Source organism: Cyprinodon tularosa, unplaced genomic scaffold (genome assembly GCF_016077235.1).
Source record: "Cyprinodon tularosa strain WSP-4 unplaced genomic scaffold, ASM1607723v1 ctg675, whole genome shotgun sequence".
Classification (NCBI taxonomy): Eukaryota; Metazoa; Chordata; class Actinopteri; order Cyprinodontiformes; family Cyprinodontidae; genus Cyprinodon; species Cyprinodon tularosa.
This window is the reverse complement of record NW_024039424.1, coordinates 239,618-257,323: the sequence shown is the minus strand read 5'-3', so window position 1 is coordinate 257,323 and position 17,706 is coordinate 239,618. Positions and strand designations below refer to the sequence as shown.

General features: G+C 38.8%; 1 protein-coding gene across 2 annotated transcripts; it reads right to left on the bottom strand.

The window, feature by feature from the left end:
* Positions 1-304: 304 nt before the first annotated feature.
* On the bottom strand, positions 305-15,010 carry pigm (phosphatidylinositol glycan anchor biosynthesis, class M). Of its 2 annotated transcripts, XR_005279150.1 has the most exons (9): positions 14,757-15,010; positions 6,918-7,091; positions 6,716-6,836; positions 6,394-6,643; positions 6,064-6,167; positions 5,672-5,826; positions 4,792-4,893; positions 2,110-2,345; positions 305-1,980 (listed from the first exon to the last, which is right to left on the bottom strand). XR_005279150.1 is itself a non-coding variant. In XM_038267515.1 (8 exons), exons 1-8 carry the CDS (start codon positions 14,925-14,927, stop codon positions 2,178-2,180), a joined length of 1,245 nt encoding a protein of 414 aa, XP_038123443.1. In that variant the 5' UTR covers positions 14,928-15,010; the 3' UTR covers positions 305-2,177. The 2 variants fall into 2 exon arrangements, 1 of the variants encoding a protein (XP_038123443.1); XM_038267515.1 differs by having other exon boundaries at positions 305-2,345.
* Between the last annotated feature and the right edge of the window lie 2,696 nt (positions 15,011-17,706).

Here is a 17,706-nt window from a genome sequence, read left to right as displayed (position 1 = left end):
CTTTGATATATTACCTATGGGGGCACTGAAAATAAGGCTATGGATAATCTCTAAAATCTACATTTAAACTTGAAAGGACAACCCTGTGCAGATAAACCCATTTGAACAAAAAAATTATGAAGCAATACCAACTTTTTAAATAAAAAAATGTACGGAACATTGAAGGTATATAACACCTGACAGTATCCCTTAGAAAAACAAAAAAGCGAACGGTGATAACTGGCATGCCCCTTTTGAAAAATGGTACATGCTAGTTGAAACGTTAAACATGACACTTCTGAACTGGCATGTACCATTTTTAAAAAAAAAGTGGGATACAGGGGTCAGCCGAAACTGAAATCAGCAGATCTGGATTTTTTAAAGGCTAGAAAACTGCAATCAGTTCACCTTTAATACTACTTCTTTAACCAGGCTGATGTTGTTAAAATATTACACACTGCAGGGAATATAATAAAAGCTCCCAAACACCAAAAGAACTGGAGCTCATCTATGTCTTATATTATTTATATCTATTTTGGTTATACTAAATGTTGCAGAAAAAAACAAGTTAGTAAAGTGTTTCTGAATTGAGTTACCTCAAATCTTTACAGGATTTGAAATATAATGAAGTAGTGTTTGTTGAGGTACGGCTAATCAGTCAGCAATGTAGTCAATAATGAGGATGAACGGATAAACATTTTTCCTTATGGAGTATACCAACAGTGTTTAATGTCAAATACATTACCATTCCAAATCCCTAATGAATTTTGGATTTAGGTTTAATTTTCTAAGTAAAAACCTCAACTTCAGTCGCTCCAGTCGATTTTTCCAACTTGCTGCTGGAACGCCCCACATCCCATTTAGAAACCATAACAACCATTCGAGGAGAAAAGCTTCCCAGCCATTGTTATGGCCAACAGATTTTAAAAATAAACTCCAGAATGTTGTGGTATTCAGAGGGATGGTGGTGAAATAAAATGGTTTACGCATGTGCCCAAAGGCAGCTGGCCAGCTAAAAGGTTACTCAGTGCAACCCGGTGAGTCATAAAACGAGTATTCAGGCCGCAGCTGACCGTGAGTCAGCCCCTACACGCACGCCCAATCTGAAACACACAGGCAAACCAAACCGTTTGGATTAATGTTTTAGAAAAATCCCACAAATTCAACCCTTAACCACTTAAAATGACAACCATTCAATGTGCATACAGTGGAGGGGTTTCTAGTAATATTATGCTCCTAGTGTCATCTCCAACCTGCAGGACCAACAAACACTCTTTAGATCCAGAGGACTAAAATAAACCCTTTGATGATTTCCATGTAAGATTAGGAGGAGAGAGTATGGTGAGATTAAGGGAAACACTGTTTGTTTGGAGTCGTATTCATGCTCCAGTTGACTGATTAATCTGTGCAGGTTATACAAGCATCCAGGCTCCAGAGGTCTATGCTTCGGCCTACTGGTGAAAACTACGCACTGCAGCTCCAACCGAGCTTATTTCAATCAGCATTTTCCCTGCTGATACAAACTTGTACCCTGCTTTGAAAAATATCGATTTGTAGAGCAAACATGAAGACATTTAGTCTGATGTGATCAAAGTAAGGTGAAAAGCAAAGCACAGCTTATACATCAGAATCCAGGTCACAATGACATGATTTAGCTCTGATTTACCTGAACTTAATCCCATCTGCACAGAACCCCCTCCTTGTTCAAGAGCTCAGATATAAGCAGCTACATTAAAAGGCCATGTAGAGACAAATGGTGTAAACAACATCTAAAAAAAAAAAGATTTTTAGAAACGATATCGGACGGATTTCTCTAATGCCTGATCTATACTCTGTATTTTTCTCTCAAAAATCGATGAAGATAATCTGCTGTGTCATGTTATTTGTGGGCAAACGTGAAAAACTTTAGTCAAGACAAAGCAGGGTGTGATAATTCCTTGCCGTCTGTGCATTCCTGTTAAATTAAGTGCTTTGGACAGCCAACATAAGCATTTAATCCAAGGGTTTAAATCAGGATAACGCATAATCCATCTGAAGCTTTTATATACACTATATGACCGATCTCTGACAACATGATTTAGATTATAGAAGTGGAAGTGCTTGAATAGACAGCTGAGAGAAATGGAGCAAAATAGAAACGTTCTTATTGATGCATCCACATCTTTTTGTGTCAGTGTTTCCATTTCAGACCAGTAGAGTCATTCAGCCTTCGGTCTCTGTGGAGGGGGTTTGGGTCTGTAATGGGTTATGATCTGAATCAACACGAAGCAGTTGACCATTAGGAAGAGCAATCCTGCGAGCCAGATCAGAACAAATGTGTTGTAGCCTTCAAACTCCAGGAAGTAGGCAGGGGCCAACCAGAGGGCCTGTGGATGGAGAGAACACGATTAATTGAAGAGCAGTTAGAAGGGAGTTAATTTGTAAATCAAACCTCCTATTCTGTAAAAAACAGCAAATTGCTTAACCCTAAAATCTTAAGATTGAACGCCAGGATTAAAATGTTGAACAGAGCAAATTATCCATCACTGCAGCCTCACCCATGGTGTACGTCCATATGCAGACTAGCATGTTAATATGACATATTTCTAGTCTGATCAGCCATTTATTCCACTTTCTTATATTGATATGAACAATAAAATAAATGTAGTTTTTTGAGAATCGATTGTCAAATTTTGTGCCATGTTAACTTTGTACATTATTTTGTATGGTTGAAAATCAATTGAAAACTGAGAGAAGTTGTTGGATCAGAACTGATAAAAAAAAAAAATAGAAAACTTGAATTTATGGCCGACATTTTTGTTGTAAAAATTCATAGTGGACATTCATTTAACAAGATGTATGTTAAGTGATGGTGAGGTTAGGCCTTGATGCTTCAACCAGTGAGAAAAAACATAAAATTTACACTTTAACAATCACATTTGGTTTTGTGTTGTGAAATTAATTTTTTATCAGGTATGGCAACGACCGGCCTGGGTCGCATTTGTAAAAAAAAAAATGAATTTTTTTCTTCTTTTTTTCAGTTTTTTTCTTCTTTTTTCAGTTTTTTTCTTCTTTTTGTTCTTCAACCAGAAGAACAACAACAAAAACTAAATCAGATCTGTGTTTTTCAGACTGTCGTCAAAAGATCAGATACAGATTCATGAACACAAAGTCATCAGGCATTTTATTAGGTACATCTTGCTACTAATAGAGTGCGTCCCATTTTATATTTAGAAATTAAATAATATTCTTAAGAGATTTTGTTCTGTAATAACATCACAAAATTAGTGAAGATGAGGTTAACATCAGTAACTGTTAAGAACAGTCACTGTTAGACATAATCAGGGGTTGGGGAAATTATTAAATAGATTTTTTTCTTATTTAGTACCTAAAAGTTGAAACGTGGACTGAGAAAATGTCCCCCAAATTATTACTTTAAATGTTGAACTAACAAAGTAAAATGGTTCCATGTTGTGATATTATCATCACAATGCTGCTGCTAAAATGAGAGTCTTCCCTGTTTCCAGTGAATGATGCAACAACAGGCTCAGTTTCCTGTTTTTATCTGGCAGGTGTTCTGATGCCTAAAGGTGCAACATGTTGTGTCACATTCCTTAGGTAAAGCTGGTACTTATTTAGGCTACTGCTTATTTCATCATCTCAAAACTGCCATATGCCAATCTTCATAGCATCAAGCGCGTGTTGAGTTGCACAATTTTATAAGTAATAAGAATGTTCTCACTGCACTGTCTTAGTTTTTAATGTGGTATCTAATTGGGTCATGATGCTGACAAGTGCCATATTTGGAAATGTGAACGACCACGCAAAACAATCGGATTTAACAAAAAGAAGAAAAAAAAAACAGAATTGAGGATTAAGGCCTGCAGTATGAATATAGCCCAAGAGGCTTCGGTCGCGTTTGAAGAAATAAAATTTTGTTTTCTTCGTTTTTTTCTTCTTCAACCAGATGAAAAAAATAAATGTAAAAAAAAATTGGATTTGTGTCGTTCAGACAGTCATCAAAAGATCAGATACAGGTCGCATATGGGCAAAAAAATATTGAATTTAGGGCACTTCAGGCTGCAGTGAGAATGTAGCCTAAATGACGTATTAGACTCACCAGGGAAAGGATAGCGCACGTTAGTAACGTACAGGAAACATTAAAATCCAGGGTTTAACAAACAAAAAATAATGACAACATAGACAGAAGTTACCATACATGTGAAAGAAGCCCCACTCCTATGAATGGATGTCAGTCTGCGGCTGTTTTAATAAAACTTTTAAACCTTGACTTTACTCTTTTCAAATTAAAAAACAATGATTTCAAGGAGCTGTGCGAAACTCTATAAATGTGGAATAGTTCAACAGGAGTTTAAGTAAATTAAATTATCTTGCAGCAGTTTCTTCCTACAGGTGACTGGAAACATCCATAAAAATTATTCTATGATTCCAGATCAGATTTTCCACCTAAATGCACACAGCAGCGTGAATAACAGGCGTCTAAATCTGTAACAAAGCTGAATAACATTAGGAGCATATCTTCAATTAAATTATGTACCTAAAAAAATCCCTTCCATGTGTTTTGACTCCATTCATCAGCCTATAAGGAGAGCAGAGCTCCACATATAATAGCTATGTGTGTCGCTATAAGTGAAATGATTAATCCAAACGAGATGACGCTTATAAACGTTAAAGAAAACATAATGAGACACATATGAGAGCTATTATAGATTATGCAAGTTTATGAGGAAAAAACCCACTAAGATATAAATGTGAGGCGGGATCTGAACTGAGCCAACAGGAACAGTCAGCAGGTGAAGGTGAATGAATTACCTGTCCAGCAAACCAGAGCAGCAGCAGAGTCAGTCCCTGCTTCACTGACAGGGTCAGGTTTGGGATGATCAGAGGCAGCAAGCATAGGTACCACAGGAAGTACTACAAACACAAACATGCTCATTCCTTTTAATCAGCAGTAATCACTTCCTATTATTACATACAATATTCACCAAACACACCACAAACTAAAAGCATTTATTTGTGTTTTTTATAAGCTAAATTAATATTTTTTTCCTCCGAATGAACAGTTATTTACATTGGCAATTAAAATATCCAGAAAATATCTAAAATCAAAAAGTCTATGGGTAAAGATGTAGAGACAAAGTTGTAAGAAAAAAGCAAGTAGACCTAATTAGTAGTAATCCTGCGTTTAAATCACATTTGAACAGTTTAAAAGAAATGTATGCAAGTTTAAACTCTAATAGGCCAAATTAGATCAATCTTAAGTGAAAAATGTTGCTATAATTTCTTTTATTCTTAAAGAAAAATCTAATTATTAGCTTTTATTTTAGTTTCAGACTAAACTTTCAATATTTGTTACACCTTTTCCAACATTATGGACACTATTTGCAAAGTATTTGCATTGTAAGTAAGATAAATAGCTGGTTTAATGGTTTGATACAGTATAGATACCAAATACTGTGTGTGAGGGTGTGAATCAAAGATAAAACTAATTGAAAATACTTAAGCTTTTTTTTTGCAAAAAGAAAAAGTAATGAATCTACTTTTAGGAAATGGAACAAGAATAAAAAGTCTGAAATAAATCAACAACAAATTGAAAATTATAAAAGGAAATGTGACTTCAAGATTTGCAGAAAGGTTGGGAAACGCCTCCTATGATCGATCTGTGACTAAGGTTAGTGATGGTTTCATGTACCTGTGAAGTGCAGACTTTGTTAAAGGAGACAAAGATGGCCGTATTGAGGAAACAGGCAAAAGCCAGATCCTGGTGAAAGCTCCATGATGCCACTAACAGCAGGATGAGCTGCGGCAGGAAGGCGGCCAAACCGAGCCACTGGCTCCCCCTGCTGTCTGAAAACACAAAACACAAAAGAGTGACTCAGAGGCCGGTGCACCACCTGCAACACGTCTTCATCTATTCACTGCTAAACCCAACAAAAAAGTTTAAAAACACACATATAACAGCTGCTATCGGTTTATAAACCTGTATCAGAGCAATCCAGCTGCATGGATTTAGCTTTGCTGTCACTGGAGAACAAACCCCCCACAGCATAATGCTGCCACCTCTTTGCCTGGATGGAAGAGCACCTGCAGTAAGGTAGAGCATGTAGAAGTACGGGGAGAAGTTGTGCCTGATGTCCCTCCTGGTCAGATGGTAGAAGTAGGTCTCATGAAGAAATGTCCAACCATACCTGCGCCCACAGAGAAGTTTGGGGAGGAATCATGACTCTTGTTTTCTGTGCCTTTTTTTCTACTACTAAACACAAATAATGGTGTAAAAACTTCTGTACAATCAATTCAGAAACTACGTGAAAATGTATCTTCTTAAAAAAAATTCGGGCTAAATTGATCACTTGCTGCACAGAAGTGACTCCAAGTTAAAACCTGCAGGATGCAGCCCTTGTGTGTTTGTCTCACATGTAGTAGAAGGCGAGCGTAAAAATGGAGAAAACTCCTCCGGACACGATTCCGAAGACGATCAGCTCACGGTTGAGGAAACTTCCGATAAATGTGACAAACTTCTTCCATGTCCGGATTGATTTGGCGTCCGCTGATCCCTCTTGCGGAGCTCTCAGGGCCAGAGCAATGGGCAGGGCGTAGGTTATGGGATAGATCTTCATATGAACAGACAGGCCGTAGAGCACAGCCGCCCAAACCAGGCGCTTTGCTAAAGAAATAAAATAGCTTAGAACAGAAGAAGAAAACAGGAGGAAACTCTCTCAAGTTTTTCTATTCTTACCTTCCATACAGAGCAACATCCCGAGCACCAGAGCTGCCATGATGGATTCTGCGTTCCCGCGACTTGAGACCCCCATCGGCAGAGGGTTGAGAAGCCAAAGAGAACACACACAGGTTGCAGTCTAAACATAAACGAAAAATAACACGTAAAAGAGTAGAAAAGCCTCCCATTGCTCAGATATAAAAGTGTGGACCTGTCGAACCTTTCCGTGGAGACCTCTCAAACAGAGAATTGTGTAGATGAGCACTCCTGACAGCACGTCACAGAAAACGAAGAGGATCTTTCCAAACGCCATGCAGAGGTAGATGTTGGGGGTGAGAATCCAGGCCAGCAGAGGGGTGTAGCGGTAGGTGGATCTGTTGTATGGAGACTCCCCCTGTACAGAAATACTGCAGCATTATAGACATGTCTGCACATACAAGAGATGAAGTGAGTTTTACCTAATCAGGCCCATCAACCATAACATTAAAATCATGGATAATGCTTGTTGAGAGGTGCGAAAGGTGAGGTGGAAAAAAGATGTTTCTGTGCTTTAAATGTATAAGTCAGAGCAGATATGAGAGAAGTGTTGGATTTGACAAACCTGGATGTTTAGGTCAAGATTTTACCAAAAAGGAGTGAAAATGTTAGAGGAGTGAAAATCAGAGAAAAACTAATTTAATGTTTTCATAGAAAAGCTTCAGATCACAGTATGCAGCAGATGGGGATTCATGCTGAGCTTAAAGAGCCTACTGTGAGCACAGAGGCATCAGGACTGCATCATATTGTTTTATCTTTTGTCCAAATTTGTACTTTTCTATGATGGGATTTGCAGAGTTCTCTGTCCAAGATGTTAAAATCACCTTTTTTTTAATGGATGGACAGATGAACTAATACACAGAGATGGATGGACAGCTGACAAACTGATAAATGCATGTATGAAAAACAGATACAGGTGCTGGTCATAAAATTAGAATATCATGAAAAAGTAGATTGATTTCAGTAATTCCATTTAAAAAGTGAAACTTGTATATTATATTCATACATTACATACAAACTCATATATTTCAGATGTTTATTTGGTTTAATTTTGATGATTACAAATGACAACAAATGAAAATCTCAAATTCATCATATCAGAAAATTAGAATATTGTGAAAAGGTTCAAAATTGATGGCCCCTGGTGCCACACTCTAATCAGCTAATTAACTCAAACCACCTGCAAAAGCCTTTAAATGGTCTTTCAGTCTAGTTCTATAGGCTACACAATCATGGGGAAGACTGCTGACTTGACAGTTGTCCAAAAGACGACCATCGACACCTTGCACAAGGAGGGCAAGACACAAAAGGTCATCGCTAAAGAGGCTGGCTGTTCACAGAGCTCAGTGTCCAAGCACATTAATAGAGAGGCGAAGGGAAGGAAAAGATGTGGTCGAAAAAAGTGTACAAGCAAGAGAGATAACCGCACCCTGGAGAGGATTGTGAAACAAAACCCCTTCAAAAATGTGGGGGAGATTCACAAAGAGTGGACTGCAGCTGGAGTGAGTGCTTCAAGAACCACCACACACAGACGTATGAAAGACATGGGTTTCTGCTGTCGCATTCCTTGTGTCAAGCCACTCTTGAACCACAGACAGCGTCAGAAGCGTCTTGCCTGGGCTAAAGAGAAACAGGACTGGACTGCTGGTGAGTGGTCCAAAGTCATGTTCTCTGATGAAAGTAAATTTTGCATTTCCTTTGGAAATCAAGGTCCCAGAGTCTGGAGGAAAAGAAGAGAGGCACTTCATCCACGTTGCTTGAAGTCCAGTGTAAAGTTTCCACAGTCAGTGATGGTTTGGGGTGCCATGTCATCTGCTGGTGTTGGTCCATTGTGTTTTCTGAGGTCCAGGGTCAACGCAGCCACATACCAGGAAGTTTTAGAGCACTTCATGCTTCCTGCAGCTGACCAACTTTTTGGAGATGCAGATTTCATTTTCCAACAGGACTTGGCACCTGCACACAGTGCCAAAGCTACCAGTACCTGGTTGAAGGACCATGGTATCCCTGTTCTTAATTGGCCAGCAAACTCTCCTGACCTTAACCCCATAGAAAATCTATGGGGTATTGTGAAGAAGAAGATGCAATACACCAGACCCAACAATTCAGAAGAGCTAAAAGCCACTATTAGAGCAACCTGGGCTATCATAACACCTGAGCAGTGCCACAGACTGATCGACTCCATGCCACGCCGCATTGCTGCAGTAATACAGGCCAAAGGAGGCCCAACTAAATACTGAGTGCTGTACATGCTCATACTTTTCATGTTCATACTTTTCAGTTGGCCAACATTTCTATAAATCCTTTGTTTTTATTGGTCTTCAGTAATATTCTAATTTTCTGATATGATGAATTTGAGATTTTCATTTGTTGTCATTTGTAATCATCAAAATTAAACCAAATAAACATCTGAAATATATGAGTTTGTATGTAATGTATGAATATAATATACAAGTTTCACTTTTTAAATGGAATTACTGAAATCAATCTACTTTTTCATGATATTCTAATTTTATGACCAGCACCTGTAGATGGATAAAGAACTAGTGATGTGGGGGAAAAAATCGATTCGGCAATATATCATGATATTTATCCCAATATAATATTGATCCTTTAGTTTCTAATATACATTACTTTTTATAGATTTTTCCCTAAAACAATGAGGGAATTTACACTACTACTGAATATACAGCAATTGGTTTTTGATCTCTACATTTAATTTTAATATTAGCCGGGTATTATACCACAATATATCCTGATATTGCAATTTGTGACGATATCATATCGTGATCCAAGTATCGTGATGCGTATCGTATCAAAACACCCTCGCCAATACTCAGCCTATAAAGAACAAGCGGAAAAGTAGAGGAACAACAGATACAGGAGAGAAAAGGGATGCAACTAACGATTATTTTGTACATCGATTAATCTGACAATTACTTATTTTCGATTAATAGAGTAATAATCAGATAGCAAATGGTTCATTAAAGAATAATATTTACTAAATTAAACCAGGTGAAAGTCAAACTTTTCCACTTGAGGAGTTCTGGATAGAGCATATTGACAGACGAAATGTTTCAAAATGTTTATATATTTTTTTACAATCTTGGTATAATTACTGCTGCAAGTAGGTCGCTCTGTCAGCTAAAGGCATGCTTTAGAGTCTCTATACTCCAGTTAACAATTAATTGATTACTTAGTTAGCTGACGATTATTGCAATAATCGATTAATAACAATATATCTGATTAATCGTTTCAGCTCTACTAGAAACAAACAGATAAATGCATCAGGTTTCACAATGCAACTGTTTCTCAATACTCAAATACCAGAGGAATCAAGTAACAAAGTACAAATACTTCGTTACTGTACTTAAGTACACTTTTTACATATCTATACTTTACTCCATTACTGATTTTTCTTCCTACTTCTGACTTCTACTTATAACATTTTCACACAAGTATCTGTACTTTCTATCCATTACATTTTTAAAACAAACGTTACTCGTTACCCTTGAGAGTAAGACACAGGTGATGGTGTTTATAAGTGCCACTTGGGACCTTTCAAGCATTTTGTGCGTTCCAAAGTAACCAGCCTTGGTGTCACCATAGACAGCGATTTTAAACTGAACAAACTGGACTACTGCAATGCACTTTATTCGGGCATTAGCCACCGAGCTCTCTCCTGTCTGCAGTTGGTCTAAAATGCAGCGGTTCGTCTTTTCACAGGGACCAGAAAACATCAACACGTTACACCAGTTCTTGCGTCTTTGCACCGGCTCCCTGTTCGTTTTAGAATTGATTTTAAGATTTTATTGTTTGTGTTTAGAGCCCTGAATGGGATGGCTCCTCAATACATCACTGTTGTCCTCCAGATTTATTCTCCAGCACGTGTTCTGAGGTCTGAGCTCCTTCTTCAGTAAACAGTGCCTAAGACGAGGCTTAAAACCAGAAGGGACAGAGTCTTTTCTGTAGTTGGCCCAAGACTTTGGAATACTTTGCTCCTCCATATACGGACTGCCTGTACGGTGGAGTGTTTTAGGTCTCGTCTTAAGACCCACATTTACTCTTTGGCTTTTAACAACGTGTAGTTTGTGTGGTCCTCTGTGTCCTTTTTAGTTTATTTATTGTTTTATTGTGTTTATGTATTGTTGTGTTGTTGTTTATTATTTGTTATGTACAGCACATTGGAAACGTTTTCTGTTGTTAAATGTGCTATATGAATAAAGTGGATTGGATTGATTGTACTGGATTGGTTACTCTTGGCTTCGGTTTAATGTTTATATTTATTTCATGTCATGTGCGCCATCCAATGTAGATCATTGGCTCTATCCACATCTAGTGAAAACTAGTGTAATTGGATGACCATTATAACACAAACACTCATTGGTTAGCTAAAAGAAATCATCAGAAGCAAGCAGGTGTTCTTCAAATGCCATGCTACAATGTCGGATTCAGAAATGATGCCGAAATGTCTGAAAAGTCGGACACAGGCGAGAGCGTATCGGGAGATGGAGACCAACAAGACCTCCCTCATCTTTGGCCGTATCTCAAAGAATTTATCAAAATAGTTGAAAAATTCAGCTTTCAATTCATGTAATGGCATCTGTCTGTTTTTTTAAAGGTTACTTTATACTTTTATACTTTAAGTAGTTTTTGAAGCACATACTTTTTCACTTTTACTTGAGTAAAGAGGTCAAGTTGATACTTCAACTAGAGTGCTTTTAAACTGCAGTATCTATACTTCTACTTACGTAACAAATGTGTAGTTTTGACACCACTGGCAAATGCTTTTCATTGTTTTATCAAAAATGAAAAATATTTAAATCAAACTCCACAGCCTCCTCAAAGTTTTCCATACTGTAGAAACCATGAGGTTAACCCGGATTAAAAACAGAGGTCAAAGCGGGGCAACAGGATGAGCTACAGCAATGAAAACATACTGTAATCCTCTGAGGGATGATCTACTTAAACAAGTTGGATCTGTGGAGACTCTGCATCCAAACCTTCAGGATATTTAGATCCTGTTAGAGGCAGCTTGAGGCAGGAAGGTTAGGATCAGGACAGGTCTTATTAACCTACAACATGGAGGAAGAAGTTTGATGGTTGGAGAGTTTTGATGGGGGAGTGTTGGCCTAGTGGTTAGAGCAGTGCGCTGGTGCTCTGAGAAGGTTCGATCCCCACAGCCTGCACTCTGGGTCCCTGAGCAAGACCCTCATATAACCCTGGGTTATATACAGCGGTACATTTCTCCAATAATTAAATAAACTTAAATTATTATTGAATATTATTAAAAGGCAGAGAAGCTGAAAAGTAAACCTATAGGAGCAGAACACTGAATACATCTAATTAGATTAGAAAATAAGAAATATGGAGATAAACTATTAAAATACAGACATCCCAAGTCTCCCGGAAGTTCCAGAAGTCTCCCTGATATAGATAGTTGATCACGGATGCCCGCGAGTCGGATAAATTATCCCGGATTTTAGACTTTGCAAGGTGGTGTTTTTTTTATGTGAGTGAGAGCGGGCAGGCAATACAATAATTTATGCATCATGTGCGGATTAGAACTACTGCGATTCCGCAGACAACAAGAGAGCGCGGGGTGTAGGGAGGAGGTTGATGGTGAAACCTGTGCAGCATGTACGTCCACAGTGATGCTCTGTTCAACCAGCGCTCCAGGCGACTGGTTGTCAGAGAGCTGATTGAATCAGTCCGATAAGTTTCTGGTTAATCTCTGGCAGTCACCTAGTTACCACTCAAAGCTGTGCATCCAGTGAAACGGCAGAGGTTTAATTCTCAAGTAAAAAATGAAAATATAGGACTAATTTTACAGCAGAACATACTAAAGTATATCACTGGCATAAACGTCAGCAAGAGTCGACGTCTAACCAGGAGCATGATTGCCTTTGTTCGAGCAGGGGAGAAATTGCAACCCTCCAAGAAGACCCAAGGGGGCCTGCTCAAGACAGCAAGGGACTGGCAGCACTTGGTCGATCTGGGGAGGCAGTTGCGATTCCCGGATTACATCGCAGCCAAGTAGGCTTGTCCCGATCCGATCCACGTATCGGATCGGGACAAGCCGATATTGGCAAAAAAATGCGTATCGGCAAAGCATGTAAAATGCCGATCCAGACTGCCGATCCAGTTTTTAAAAAAAATCCGGTCCGTATTTTCCAGTTTCGCTGATTGAAACGATCCATTCCACTATTTTGCGCCAGTGTTTCCCTGTTTTGCATTTTTATTAAAACTTACAGTAATACTTGCACCTTTAACTGTTTACGGTTTTACTGTTCACTGTGCAATTTCAGATTGCTATTCATAATTTTGTCCAGTTTGTGTTTATCTCTTAATAAACAGGTAAGTTTGTTGTTACCAATCATTGTGTTTTATTCAATCTCACCTAATTCAGCTGGCTAGATGTTATCAAGAGTACTAAAACCCTTTTCAACATGAGTCTTACAACTAAGGCTAAATACTTTAAATTAAACTTAAATACATGCTCGGATAGGCTGGTATCGGCCAGTATCGGTATCGGATCGGAAGTCCAAAAACAATATCGGTATCGGATCGGAAGTGCAAAAACCTGGATCGGGACATCTCTACAGCCAAGACAACCCGCCCGGACATGGTGCTGTCATCAACTTCCACCAGGCAGGTTGTGCTGCTTGAACTAAATGTTCCTTGGGAGGACAGAATAGAGGAAGCCCAGGAGAGGAAGAGGGCTAAATATGCAGAACTCGTGGCCGAGTGCCAGAGGAATTGCTGGAAGGCCCGCTGCGAGCCTATTGAAGTGGGCTGCAGGGGCTTCGCAGGCAGATCTCTGCACCGTGCCCTTGGACTCCTAGGGATTTGCGGTCTGCAGAGGCAAAGACCCACCAAGAAAATCTCGGAAGCAGCTGAAAAGGCTTCATGGTGGCTCTGGTTTAGGAGGGGGAAGGCGTGGCGTAGTGCGCTGCCTGGATACAAGTCGGGGAACTCATCACCCCCGGTTGGGTCGCCCGAGTGGGGGCGTTTGACTAAGACCCGAAACACCCAGTGATCTCGGGAGAGTCACTGAAGATGTGTCCAGGTTGCACCACTAGGTGTATTACAATTCTTCCACGTCTAGTGAAGGTGAGGAACAGTGACAGATCTAGACGAAATGTATCAGGGAGCCAGGAGGGGGCCAGCGTGTTTTCATGGGGGCCCAGAAAAGCATGAAATCAAAAAGCAGGGCAAGAGATTCAAATATATTAAAGAGAGGTGCATGAAGTGAAATTTGTTTTCAATTAGGTTCATTAAAAATTCTATTTCTTATGAGATCAATATACATTAATAATTAAGGAATATTACATATTTTTGACTTAATTTGAGTTAAAACTACTGTTTTCTATAATATTTGAATTAGAACTCAAGATAAACTGTTAAATTCATCTGTAGAAATTAGAGCATTTTTTTTATTTGTTGTGGGGGGGGGAGACATTTAACAGATGAAAACTACTGAAGCTATCACATTATTGTTTTTGAATAATTATTCAAACAGAATTTGTAAAGAAAAAGAATGAAAAAGATCCAAAGGAGCTATCCGTAACCATGTCTGTTCCAGCGCATATCATCATTAGAATTTCTTTTAAGTATTATGTCTTCGGTAGAGGGGCCATAATAGAGGCCAGCACATCATCTACAGGGGCATTGGCCCCCGTTGGCCCCTGTTTAGAACCGGCCATGGTGAGGAATGATAGGCATCTCCCTGAAATGAGTTTGTGGAACTTGGGATGTCTGAAAATAAGTTATAAAATATATTAAATAAACACATTTCATGAACATAATGTGATTTGTAACTTTGTTTTAAATCACATAAGTGGTGAATAAGAACCTTGATTATCTGTTTCCTATGTCTGAATAAATAATCAACTTTTTAAAATCTATTAATAATTGTAATTTGCGATCAAAAACAGCTAGAGATGGCGATGACTTCCAATAAAGTATTAAATTATTCCAGTTTCAGTCCTTCCTAACACAGCAGCAGCAGCAGCAGATAAATTACCTGTGTGATGAACCTGGCTGCATCCGTGAACACATGGTAGTCTATGTCCGTGTACTTCACCTCCATAGTCCTGTCCTGGTGGTCTCCATAAGCCACCAGAGCCACACGGACAACAAAGGAGGCCGAGAAAAGGACATGTTTGTCTGGGAGCTTTGAAAGGAGCGTCTCCATCAGCAGACAGAGGAACGGCTTTTATTTACCATCAATGAATGACCGCGGCTCAGGAAACACAACCCGGAAGTCTGAGGGATGTAAACAATGTCTTCTTCTATCAGCTCTCTGTACCAGCTCTGCTGCCACCTGCTGGACATGGATAAAACTGCAACACAGATTTTACACCTTCTTCTTCTTCTTCTTCTTATGAGATTTTATGGCGGTTGGCAAACTTGTGAAATGTGCATTACCGCCACCAACTGATATGGAGTAAAGCAAGGAAACAGGAAACGATTCACCCCCCCCCCAATAAAAATAAATAAATAAATAAATAAAAAAATAAAATAAATAAATAAATAAAAAATAAAAAAAAATAAAAAAAATACCTGTGTAACTTAAACCCACATAATACTAAATTATACTAAATTACATTTGCCCGTATAATTTTAATTTACTCTAGGTCATCGTAACTCTGCCAGTTTCTGATGGTCCCATTGGTCTTTCCATCATGCTTCCAACCATCTCCCAGTTCATATCTTTAACATCCAGATATTTTTCTGCAGCCTTCACTATTATTTTTGATTTTTTCTGTTTTTTTTTGTCGTCTGAGCAGTACAATTAATCACTTCCACCATGAAAAGAACAAAATTTGTCTTTTTAACAATTAGTGAGTCTTCATCAATTTTTGGAGATTTCTCTAGAGGTTTGAAATTTCCCGTGTGTTGAACTGTAGGTTTGGGTTTTTCTGACTGAGATGGGATCCTTTTTGCAGCTTCAGCATAAGTTATTCCAAGCTCAAATTTCATTTTTTTTATTTCTTCAGACCTTTTGCTTGCTTCACAGCCGCGATAAGCAGCAGTATGTTCTCCACCACAATTACAGCATTTTATTTTAGCTTCTTTTCCACATTTACCATATTCATGTTCTCTTGCACACCTTCCACACCTCTGTTTCCCTTTACAAACTGCTGCAATGTGTCCGAATTTTTGACATTTGAAACATCTCAATGGTGGTGGATTGTAGATTTTGACATTGTAACTGATGTAACCAATGAATACTTTGCTTGGTAATTGCTCTTCCTCGAATTTAATTAGTACAGATAAACTGTCAGATCTTTCTCCGTTTCTTGTTGTTTTTAACCGTTTTACTTCTTTTACTTTTGCACCGCTTATGTTTTCCAGAATCTCTTTTTCAGAAATTTTCAGAGGAACTCCTCCAATGACTCCCCTGCTGATCTTTTTGTTCTCCATTAGGCTGCACTGAACTCTTATCCCGTCAATTTTGTTAATTCGTATTGCTTTGCCTTGCTGGGCGCTGTCTCTGCAGTTAATTAGCAGGTCTCCACTGTACAGAATTCTGGCACCTCTGACTTCTCCAACACGTTTATTGATGGTTTTTGTTAAGTGAACCGGATTCCAGTTTGTAAAAGAGTCTGCCTGATTAACGACTTTGAATATGACTTTGAATTCATTTTGTTTTGCTGTGGAATGTATGGATTGATCATCACTGGATTGTTCTGAACTAGATTCCCCTTTAACTGATCTCTGTTTTTTCCGCTTTTTCTCATTTTTTGATGCTGCTATCTTCCAACCTTCATTGTCACTATTTCCCTCTTCCATCCCACAAGAATCGCTTCCTGTTTCCTCACTACTCACGGCCCAGGACATTTCTCCACAAGCAGAGCAGCTTCAAAACACGCGCCATGCACCAAACGGCCCGATTTTACACCTCCTTTGTTCTCCTCTATATTAATAAAGCCATTTATTTTATCCGATGTAAAAAAAAAAATGAAAAAACATATCTTAACCCTCAGGATCATATTTTTAAGTGTTTATTTAGACATAAACATTATTCTGCAACATTTTATCTGGACTTCCATCCATCCATTTTCTGTCATGCTCATCCCAAGCAGAGATAGTCACACACACACCTAAGGAGAATTTAGAGGAACTAATTAACCTAACAGTCATGGAGGTTAATTGGAGGAAGGTGGAGTACCTGGAGAGAACCCATGTATGCTCAGGGAGAAAGACCCCAGGACAGGAATCGAACCCAGTCCTTCTTCCTGCAAGGTGGCAGTGCTGCTCCACTGAGCAGCTCTTTATATGGATTTTATCTAGTCGTTTAGTATATCATGACTATCATGAAATCATTTATTTCTTTAGTTCATATTTCTTAAGGTTAGATGTAAGCTAAGCTGTTATTCTTTAAGTAGAACCATCCTCACTTCTCTGTGTTCCAGGTGCAAACAACATTTACAGTCTCGCTTACCTGAATTCATTCGCCACCAACTGGCCAGACAACATTAAGAACAGATTTTTTTTAAAGCAACTATTCAGCCAAGTAAACTGTGACATACTGTAATATGAGGCCTGTTTGCATGCCTCAAATTCCTGTCATATCATTTCTTACTTTCAAAAATGCTTTTAATGAAAGAAGTGGAAAATGATTACGCTAAGACATACTGTTGGGCTGGTCAACTGGCTGAAAGAAGCCTTGCACTTTTTCTTAAAGGGACACTATGCAACATTTTTCAGTTAATTAATGTGTTCCATAACGTTATGGATGACTAAATGAGTCATTTCAGGTTGAACAAAGGTATTCTCGGCCGCCCTGGTGGTCTGTGGGGGAAATACTGCACTTGCAATTGCAGGAGCACCGACCCGCACCCACAGGCTCAGAAGTCTCGTGAGAGTCAGTCTTGCTTTACGGCGAGAACTGCTACACGCCCCCAGTTAAAAGCATTCTCGTTGCTAGCACAGTGGCAATCTTTGTGCAGTTATGCTACGTTCACGCA

Excerpts from the sequence above, each read along its gene's own strand:
- pigm (XM_038267515.1), bottom strand. The coding sequence starts at position 14,927 with ATGGAGACGCTCCTTTCAAAGCTCCCAGACAAACATGTCCTTTTCTCG. Across the intron at positions 5,827-6,063 it reads CATGCTCTACCTTACTGCAG|ACAGCAGGGGGAGCCAGTGG; the intron begins GTGCTCTTCCAT and ends TTGTGTTTTCAG. Across the intron at positions 2,346-4,791 it reads TGCTCTGGTTTGCTGGACAG|GCCCTCTGGTTGGCCCCTGC; the intron begins GTAATTCATTCA and ends CTCCATCCACAG.